The sequence below is a fragment of the Tupaia chinensis genome, unplaced genomic scaffold (assembly GCF_000334495.1).
Source record: "Tupaia chinensis unplaced genomic scaffold, TupChi_1.0 Scaffold000146_1, whole genome shotgun sequence".
Lineage (NCBI taxonomy): Eukaryota > Metazoa > Chordata > Mammalia > Scandentia > Tupaiidae > Tupaia > Tupaia belangeri.
In genome coordinates this window covers 16,143,787-16,154,851 of record NW_006159616.1, presented here as the reverse complement: position 1 = coordinate 16,154,851, position 11,065 = coordinate 16,143,787, and the positions used below count along the sequence as shown (strand labels likewise).

At 41.0% G+C, this 11,065-nt stretch overlaps 1 protein-coding gene across 1 annotated transcript; it reads left to right on the top strand.

Annotated features, from left to right (window-relative positions):
• The first annotated feature begins 106 nt into the window (after positions 1-106).
• On the top strand, positions 107-9,426 carry VAMP3 (vesicle associated membrane protein 3). Its single transcript, XM_006145388.2, has 5 exons — positions 107-180; positions 1,954-2,035; positions 6,827-6,985; positions 7,756-7,807; positions 8,634-9,426. Coding segments are annotated over exons 1-5 (315 nt in total). The 5' UTR covers positions 107-178; the 3' UTR covers positions 8,654-9,426.
• Positions 9,427-11,065: the final 1,639 nt, after the last annotated feature.

The window sequence follows — 11,065 nt, the reverse complement described above, 5'->3', positions numbered from 1 at the left end:
TGCCCCCTTTGCGAAGCACGCCCCCCCCCCCGCCTCCAGACGGCTCCGCCCACTTCCGGTGCGTCCCCCCCGGCGACGTCATCGTGCCCTCGTTGCGTCGCCCCGCCCCGCCCCGCCCATCTCCAGTCCTCGGGTCTCTGCTGCGCAGCGCTACCGACCCTCGACCGCCACCGCCAAAATGTGAGTGACGCTACGCGATGCCGGACGGTTTCGGGCTCCCGAGTGCTGCCAGCCACGGCTTGTACGCGGACGGAGGCCGTGCGGGCCCTCGCCGGGCTCCCGAGGCCTGGGGTGGGCGGTGGCCCCAAAAGTGTGGGCTGCAGACTGGCCGAACTGGTCTTGCCGGGGCGCCGACCATTGCGACCGTCCCGGCCTTCGAGCGGATGCGGAAGGAGCCAGGGCGGGACGGCAGGGGGCTCCCCGGAAGAAGCGAGTAGTTCCCCAGCATTCCTGGCGCCTCGCCCCTTGCCTCCGGTCCCCGGAGTTCCTAGGTGGGGCGGTGAAGGCTGCCCTTTATCCAGAGCGCCCAATCTGCCTGGTGCTGTGCTGGGCTCCGGAAGTGCCCAGCAAAAGGACCTCGGCTCTGTAGAGGAACAGCTCGCAAGGGCCAGAGTGGCCACTGGCTAGCTGGGAGCAGACACTCGAGAAGCTAACTGAGCCGTGGGTTTTCGTTCTCTTAGGCCAGAGCACTTTGAAGCTGTTGTTTCCAGTGGTAACATCAGTAAATGCTACTGTAAACACAGGGGCTATTCTTCCTGCAGTTTACTCAGTGGCTCACCCTTGGCGGAAACCCTCGGTTTCTTTTAGGAATTCCGCTCTGGAGTGTTCTGCTGAGACTGCGGTGCCGGTAGATCGCAGTAGTTAAGGTCTAGATCCCTGGAATACTAGAGGACCTGGTCTCAACACAAACTCCACTGTAGCCAGCTCTGTGTACCTTTACAACCAGGGCTTCACTCATCTATAAAGTGAGGGTAAAATTAGTATCGCCCTGAAAAGAGTTAAAATTAAATGAGAAAAATAAATGCAAAGGGCCTACAACTAGGCATGGCCTTACCTATTTTCTAAGACATTAAACTCAGAGGGCAGCTGTCCATCAGATATGCTGTATCCCTGGTCAGACACGTGGTAGATGTAAAATAACTGCGTGTTGAATCAGTGAATCAGGGGCTGCTGTGCAGTAAGGCACAGGCCAGGTGCTGTCTTGGATACAAAGAACTGTACTGTATTAATAGGATCCAAGAGCCTGTATTCTGTCTAGGGAGGCAAGACTGTGTGTATCTTAAAAAGCAAAGTGAATCCAACCCTGTAATGGATGCAGTAAGGACTTCCAAAGCTACAGTGGTTAAAACCTGCATGGGGGAAAAATAAGCATTCAATGAAAAATTTAAAAGACATGTGCCTTGCTAAGATAGTAAGCTTAGCTTCAGTTCACTTCTCCCACTGCTGTCCTCCCTGGTGTTCCTGACCCAGTTTTTGAAATAAACCTGTTTCTCCATATTGGAAAAGGACATTTTATAATTGTTCATGATTATGAAAACAGTTATTGCCACAGTGAAAAAAAATCAAGAGGGGATAGAGTGTATTTAAGCAGATGTGTGCCTTTAAACAAGTAATATTTTAAAAAATTGGAAAATAGAGTTTACTTTATCTTGGAATCAGGTACTTTACTGATGCAAAGTGGATCCTATTACACCTCCTCACCTTAGACCCTGGTCATTTTTGCATATGGAACAATCTTGGAAATTTAGAGGAATTAGAAAAACTACCTTTAGAACTTTTGTTATTACTGCAGGAATGATTTCTTCCTTTTCCTGTATATGTATTTGTTTATTCCTGCTTTAGTTCTGGTGTAAAAAATTGTTCACACTGAAAGTCCTAGGATAAGATCTTTCTAGTGAGGAAAATGTATCTGGAGTCATGTTTTACTCATGCTCATTCCTTCACACATTCTAGGTCTGCAGACGTGCCTGCAGGTTCAAGTGCTGCTGTTGGCAGCAGTAGAAGACTTCAGCAGACGCAGAATCAAGTAGATGAGGTATTGCTCTGAAATGGTAGAAACATAAATTTTAAACAAACATGGGAGCCCTCTGGAAATTCTGTTGAGGAAAAGTATGAAAATGTGAATGCAAATTTTGACTGTGTCATAAATATAACAAAAAAATTGCCCCCCCCCCTGCTGTTCTGGAAGCCCTAATCTAGGCAGAAGTCTTACTCTCCTGGTGAATTTCCTTCTTATTTTCCTATGACTTATTTCCTAAGAACCACTTTATAAAATAGGGTAACAAGTGAAGAGGAGCTCTCCTGCATGGTTGGTAGGAACATAAATTGATCCACTGTGGGAAACAATATGGAGATTCCTCAAAGATCTGCAAGTAGAACTATCATTTGACCCAGAAATTCCACTCCCGGATATCTACCGAAAGGACAGGAGAATGCTCAGTTGGAAAAGCGCTTGCACATCAATGTTTATTGCAGCATTATTCACGATTGCAAAGACATGGAACCAATCCAGATGTCCACAAACAGATGAATGGATTGAAAAAGTGTGGCACATATATTCCATGGAATACTATTCAGCTATACAAAACAAGACGCTGGCATTTTATAGAAAGTAGTCAAATATGGAAGAGTTAGTGCTGAGTGAAGCAAGCCGGGCTATGAAAGAGAGACATTGTATATATCCACTTAATATATACTGACTGGACAATCTGTACTTTATGGTAGAGATTAAAATATTGGAGGACATAAAAGCAGTAAAAATAGTTATGAACGTTGAAGACAATGTGGAAGGAGGGTGGGAGAAGGGAAGAATATAGGGAAGGAAAGCAGGAGAGAAAAATAGGCATGACATTTGTGGGACACTGAAATGGTTTATGACCTGTTGATAACACGTATAGTATTCTCAACTGGTCTGGTCTGAGAAGTATTTCATTTTAGGTAAATTCTCTTTATAAGCCGAATGTTGTATAGCTATTGAATGTTTAAAAATAATAACAAAAAATTTAAAAATTCTAATAAAGAAAAGATAATAAATGTTAGGGATTAGGTCTATAGACCGCTCAAGTCAGGATCAAATGTTCCAGTCAGATTTTTTTTTATCAAATCAAAATGCTTTGTCTTGTAGCAATTTACTAGTTGCTTAGCATAAGCAAGCCTCTCTAGAATTCATCTCTTACGTTTGCCCATTGACATACAGAAGGCAGATGCTGGCAAACTTCATAGTCCAACAAATCTAGATTTATAGAATTATTGAGCTAGGAACATTCACAGAATCTTGTTTTGCTGTACCAAAGCAGAACTTGCATGGGAAACTTTTGGAAACTGAGACTAGTATTTTCAAATTACTAAAAGCTTCCACTGTCTTAACAAAAACATCTTGGTCTTTCCACATTCAGCTGTACAAAAAAAGGCAGAGTTAAAATTAGAAACCATAGTCTAAATGTAATACTAAGGTTTTGATCTGATGGTTTTGTTTATGAACTTAATTGTGAAAAAATTTTGCACTTTCATAGAAAGAAATCCATTCTAAGTGTATCCTGCCTGATACTTTTGGTTACTTAAAAAGCCAACTTGGATCCTTTTTTTTAACCCATTGTTTAAATAATTTATTTTTCCTCCTCCACTCATGATTAAGTGTACTCATGCATATGAGAGAATGGGGGAGAGAGATGAGCACCCCCTATGGGGTTTGGTCATGCCATGATCTCCTTCCTCCAGTCCTCCAGTCTGTCATGTCTTAGACGCCAGTACATGCACCTGCATGTTTTTAGGCTGTCCAGGCCTGGAATTTAAACCATGGTGACCATGACCATGTGGGATCCAGCTTCTCATCTCTGCACCATACAGCTGGCCTAGTCCTTTTTGTTTTAGTTTTGCCACGAGATGCGTGCACTTGCCAGAGAGAGGATGAGGGGAAGTAACGTATCACTCCCCTGGGCGGGGGACGGTCAGGCCACCGTCCTTTCTCTCTTGAGATTTTGGGCATCTACGCACATGCACTGAGCATGATTTTGAAGCTGCCACGTCTGGGACTCGAACCTTGGAGTGAGCTGTGGGGCATCTGGCACCTTAATCGCCACCTCACTGGCTGACACAATCCTTTTTTTTTTTTTAATCTAAAATTTTAGGGGAGGTTTTTGTTTTAATTGAGGTGAAGTTCATGTGACATGTAATTAACCATTTTAAACTGTACCTTTTAGTGGCATTTAGAATATTAACAGTGTTTTACAACCATTACCTCTTTCTAGTTTAAAACTTTTTCATCACCCCAGAAGAACACCTCCTACCCATTTTAGTCATCAGTCTCTGGGCCCCCTGCCTCCCATTCAATAGTAACCTCTAATCAGCTTTCTATTACAATAGATTGGCCTATTCTGGGTGTATCATATAAAAGAAATCATGCAATAAGTAGTCTTTTGTGTCTGGTATCTTTCATTTAGCCTGATTTCAAGTTTGCCAAAGCAGAAGCAATTATTAGTACCTGTTTCTTCTAATGGTGGATAATCCGTTGTATATGTATACCATGGCTTGCTGATCCATTCATTAAGTGGATATTTGAGTTGTTTCTGCCTCTGGCTATTATGAATAATGCCGCTATAAGCACTGGCATACCAGATTTTTAGACATAATGTTTTTATTTCTATTGAGTGTATACCCAGGCACAGAATTTGCAAGGTCATTTGGTAAATCTATGTTTAACTCCCTATGGAACCACCAAACTGTTTCCCACATGGCTACACCATTTTATATACCTCACAGCAGAGTCCTAGGACTCCGTTTCTCCGTATCCTCACCGACGCTTAAGTGTGTGTATGTGTCTGTCTCATGTAGCCATCCTAGTAGCTCCCTGTGGTTTCGATTTGCATTTCTCTAAATGAGTGATGTTGGGCATCTCTTCATGTACTGATTAAGCACTTGAATATCTTTGAAGAAATGGCTATTCAAGTCCTCTGCCCATGTTTTAATCGTATTGTTTGATTTTTTTTTGTTATCAAAGTGTAAGATCTTACAGTTCATGTGTTCTGGATATTAATTCTATTTATTAGATATGTGATTTTGGAATTATCTTCTCCCTTTTTATAGGATGTCTTTTACATTCTTGATAATGTCCCATGATGCACAAAAGTGTTAAATTTTTACGAAGTCCAGTTTATGTTTTTTTTTCTTTCTTTTATTTATCTTGTTTTTGGTATCAAATCTAAAAATTCATGGCCAAATATGAAGTCATGAGAATTTACTCTTGGTTTTTTGTCCAAGAGATTTGTAGTTCTGGCCTTTATACTTAGGTTATTGATCCAGTTTGAGTTAATTTCTGTATTTGTGGTGAGAGGGTCTAACTTCATTCTTTTCTACGTGGCTATCCACATTTGTTGAAAAGACACTTTTCCTACATTGGATTGTCTTGGCACCCTTGTCAGAAATAATTGATCTTAGATGTTTGGGTTGATTTCTAGACTCTCATTTCTGTTCACTTTGTCTGTCTGTCTGTCCTTATGCCAATATCATACCGCTTTGGTTGCTCTAGCTTTTTAGTGAGTTTTGAAATTGGGAAGTGTGAACCCTGGAACTTTGTTTCTTTTTTTTTTTTTTAATATTGTTCTATCTATTCAGGGCCCCTTAAAATTCCATATAAATTTGATGATTGGCGGGACCAGCAGTTAGCATAATGGCTATGTCGCTGGACTCCCACGTAGTCGACCACGGTTCGCGTCCCGGACCCGGTGGCTTAAAACTCACGTGGGTGTGTGTGCATGTGCGCCCAAGATCCTGAGAGGAGAATGGAGGAGAGGGGATTGCAGCATGGCCATCCCCCTGGGGGGTGATTTCTCGCTTTCTGTCTGTCTCTCTTTGTCTGGCGAGTGCACAGGCCCTATAGCAAAAACCTCTAAAAATAAATAAACAAATAAATAAATTTGATGATTGGCTTTTCCATTTCTGAAAAAGAAAAGTAAGTGGAATTTTTGTGAGGATTACATTGAATTTGTACATTGCTTTCACAAGTACTGCCATCTTAACAGTATTGTTTTCCAGTCTTGGCATGTAATTAGGTAATTTTCAGCAATGTTTCATAGTTTTCATTATGTATGTCTTTCACCTCCTTGATTAAATTTATTCCTAGATGATGCTGATGGATATGAACCACCAATCCAAGAATCTGTTTAAAGTTCAGACTTTCAATAGTGACAAATAAAAAGTCCTATTTGTGACCAAAAAAAATTATTCCTAGGTATTTTATTCTTTTGGATGCTATTGTAAACACAGTTGTTTTCTTAATTTCAGATTATTCCCTGATGGTGTATAAAAACACAATTAGTGGATGCGTGTTTCTCTTGTACTCTGCAACTTTTCTGATTTTATTAGGTCTAGTAGTTTTTTTTGTGGATTATTTGGGATTTTCCATAGATAGAGAATCATCTGCAAATAGAGATTGTTTTATCCTTCCTTTCCAATTTCTATGCCTTTTCTTTTTCTTGACTAATTGCTCTGGCCCAGAACTTCCAATACATTGTTGACTAGCAGTAGTAAAAGTAAGCATTCTTGTCTCATTCCTGATTTTAAGGGGAATATTTTGATCTTTCACCACTGAGTATGATATCAGCTGTAGGTTTTCCCATAAGTACCCTTATCATGTTACGAAGTTCCCCTCTATCCTTAGTTTGCTGAATGTTTTTATCGTGAGAACAGTTTTAAATCTTTTTGTTTTTTAATGACAGTTTGACTCAAAATAATAAAGTGTCAACTTGAACAAACTCTGCAAGTAGATTTTATCGGAATTTTTTTTTCTCCCTCCCTTTATGTGTCATTTGCTGTGATCACATGCGTTTAGGTGGTGGACATAATGAGAGTCAATGTGGACAAGGTGTTAGAAAGAGATCAGAAACTCTCCGAGTTAGATGACCGTGCAGATGCGCTGCAGGCAGGAGCTTCTCAGTTTGAAACAAGTGCTGCCAAGTTGAAGAGAAAATACTGGTGGAAGAATTGCAAGGTAATTCTCGTACAACCAATCTTTACATTAAGTCTACTCTGCATTCCAAGAGAGCTGACAAAAATTACAAACATACTCTTAGGAACCAGGGAGGTGGGTTTGAATCTAAAACACCGATTGTGTACCCTTTCCCCACAACCAGAAGCCATGTTCTGTGGCTGATCTTAAGAAGCATACGGAATAAGAATGTCCAGAGTCATTTCGACATTAATCTCTGCAGACTTCCACCCTGCAGAGCCCTGAATGCAGACTGGAGGAGGGAAGCTGGGATGGACAGGCAGTTTGCAGGTAGTTTTCTGTGAAGGGCTCCAAGGTCAAGGGGAAGAAATGGCAGTCAGTCACAGAGTGCTCAACAGAAGAAAGCAAGCAGCCCCATAAAGAGCATGGCCCGAAGCAGATTTTATACAGTGAGAAAGGAAATGTGCTGTGACCAGATCCCAAATCTATCCCGCTCTTGGCTTGTTTAGAATTGTTATTCGCAGTCATGTGGGACAAGTTTAGTAGCCCTTCTTTGTGTGGAAAATGTGTGTATACAAACAAATGCCTCTGTAGGGACCACAGATCATTTGAATATCTTTTAAAAAGCAGATAAAAGCAGATAAGTAACTTTCAGGCCCTAATTGAGAACATCAAATTTAGGCTTTAGAAATTTTGAATTATTCTAGATAGCAGTGCACTGTAATGTCTGTCGCTGTGACTAGAGTAATATCATATGATACTCTTCAGTAAGCACATTATGGCTATTTGGTTTTTGTTGTTTTGTTTTACAGATGTGGGCCATAGGGATTACTGTTCTGATCATTGTCATCATCATCATTGTTGGTGAGTTAACCTGTGCTCAACTCATTGGAAAAGTCTCCTCCATGTATTCACAGATGATTGTATGTACAAGAACTCACACTAAGAGTTCTCTCAGAAATGTTAGTTTAGGGGCCATACCGTGGTACATCAGTAAAACATGACACACAAGGCTGACTCTCATGGCCCTCTTATTTAGGGAAAATAAATGAATCAACTTAGAAATGTTAGTTTATTGTGGGGACTAGCAGGTGGCGTGGTGGTTAAGGCGCTGGACACTCCCACATGGCCAACCAGGGTTCAAGTCCTGAATCTGGTGGCTTGCTTTCTCACTTCCTCTCTCTTTCACTCTCACCCTCTGTCTCTCTCTGGTCAAACTAAAAAATAAAGTGAATGAATAAATAAAATAAAGTAAATAATTATTAAAAAAAAAGAAATGTTAGTTTATTGTTGTTTTAATTTTAGTCAGTCAATATAAGTCTGAGTTTTTTAATATAAATATTAATCTTTTGCTATTAGAGAAAATTTGTTCATTTCTATTGTCTTCACCACCATACCCCCTGCTGGCCCATATTCGGGGACTATTTAGAGAAACATGTCTTCCTTTAATTGATGGGTCAATGTTAGTGGATATTTCATCTTAACAAGAATGTAGGGCTACCTCAGTCCTTCCTTTTGACTCTAGTCTCCTCTGTGCTTCATAGAATATAGTGACACTGCTAGTAGGAAACCGGCCAGATCTTTCTGTTCACATTTAGACTACATCATTTTGATACTGATGCTGGATTTGCACTGAGAGACTAAACTTTTATTTTCCCTGTTTTTTTTTTGCATCTCCCTTGCTTATTAGTGTGGAGTGTTTCTTCATGAAGAACCAGTGAAACTGAAGCCTACTGTTCAAGAAACCGCTTCAAGACTTTTCACTTAGAACCTGCTATATTATCAAGCTTACCTACTGTTATATCTAAAATGATTATTTTTTGTTATTTAATGTAAAGTTCAATTTCTAGGAACCGTGCCTTTGTTTTTTTAATATGCACTCCAAACTAGAAGTGTGGCCAGCCCCTCCCTCATTTTGCACAAAGCCTTTACAGATTTACACACGGGCTGATGAAGCATACTTCGTAAGTTCCAGAGTGCTGTAATCCAGGTGTAGTGTTGTCACTAATTAATCGCCATTGATTCCAGTTAAGGAAATTGGTTCCAAGTTAGCTACCTTTGTCAAATGGCATTATTCTCAGAACCATATTTTAAACATTTGGGTAGTCAAATTTTCAACTTGTGCCTTCCAGAAAGAACACTACTGCCGAACACAAATCCGTGACAACAGGCTGTGCCTTATTTTGATATTTTTCTGATTCCCTGTAAGAGAACCCTCTACTTTTTGTAACAACTACTGACTCTCGCTACATTTAAAATAAGATGCTGGTAGAGTTTTTGCTCTTACATTAGATATGAAGATGTTTACTTCCTTGTTATTATGTAGCATTTGCTAAAAACATTATTTTAATCAGAAATGACCCCTGTAAAAAGTTTTTATAGAACTATGGCTATGACCAAAGTTTCTATTTTGCCAAAAATTTAAATACAGATAGAATGTCCTTAAGTCTATTCCTGACAGATAAATTCAAAGAAGTGCCAAATGGAACTCAGGGTGCCCTTCAAAATGAAAAATGAAAACTGTACTATTGTGTGTGAACGTTATATCAAGACATCTTGACAGGCCTTTCTTGCCTTTGAAGTGCTGTAGATGGCGTAATCCCTCTTCTGACTCAGCATTTCTTCAGGAGTTAGAGGAGGTTTGAGCTAGACTCTCACCATCTCCTACCTACAGTTTACCCAGCAGTCTGGAGCTCATCGGCTGTGGATGCTATTACATCGTGAATAATTATGTGAGCACAATTTTGTAGCCTTCAAGCAAGACCATCTATGAACTTGCTCATTATCTGGCCCAGTCCTCATAGACTAGGTTTTTGGAGTTTGTTTTCTGTGTTTATTCATATAGTACTTGCTAAGTCAGTCTTCTAGATTGCAATTGGGCATTGATGAGGGATGAGTGACTCTCTTCATGGAGGATAGCTAACCAGAGACATGCTCTTTAATATTGGAAGCTGCCTGCACAAGCTGCTTCTTTAGAAGTCGTAATTGCCATCTGAGAGAATTTTGCTGTGTACAGGAGACATTTAGTGTGAAGGTATGCGGCTTAGAGACGGGAGTTAGTTGTGAGAGAAAACAGGCAAGGAGGCACTGAGGGAGAAACACATAGGCTTTTCTGCTCTGTGCCCTCTCATTATCAGAATGTCTGAAATTCTTGTTCACACGCTCATATGGTTTACAAAGCAACAACAGCCGAGGTGCACCAGGATGTGGGTTCCATTTCTTTAACATCTATTCCCCTAGCATCACTGAAGTGAGTTAGTGTTGAGGACGTGCCATTCAGTACGCTCAGCTGAGAGAAGAAAACTGCTCGCTGTCAGTGTCTAGGCATTATTCTGCTCTCAGCAGTCTCTGGCCCAGTCTGACTTTGAAAGCTTGGTGCTCTCTCCCTGGCTTTGATGCTCAGTGCCGGGTAACCCAGTGGTTCCTGCATTAACCCAGAATACCTCGCTTGTATCTGTGCATTTAGCTGGGCACTTGCCAGCTACAAAGACCTGAATAAAGTGTTTATAAATGAAAAAAAAAGGAATTATTTTCACACTTCTAGCACAGAATTGTGTTTCATTCAGTGTGAAGGTATGTGACTTAGAGACGGGAGTTGTGAGTGAGAACAGGCAAGGAGGCACTGAGGGAGAAACATACAGGCTTTTCTGCTCTGTGCCCTCTCGTTACCAGAATGTTCTGAAATTCTTGTTCACATGCTCGTATGGTTTACAAAGCAACAACAGCCGAGGTGCACCAGGACGTGGGTTCCATTTCTTTAATATCTATTCTAGCATGTTTGAAGTTAGTGTGGAGGACATGCCATTCAGTACGCTCAGCTGTGAGAAGGAAACAGCTCGCCGTCAGTGTCCAGACGTTATTCTGCTCTCAGCACAGTCTCTGGCCAAGTCTGACTTTGAAACCTTGGTGCTCTCTCCCTGGTTTTGATGCTCAGTGCCATGTAACCCAGTGGTTCCTGCATTAACCCAGAATACCTTGCTTGTATCTGTGCATTTAGCTGGGCACTTGCCAGCTATAAAGACCTGAATAAAGTGTTTATAAACAAAACTCTGGCATCTGTGGTTCCTTGTATAGGAATAGCTGTGCCTGGTCCAAGTCCTAAAGATGTCACTTGGCTGTGCA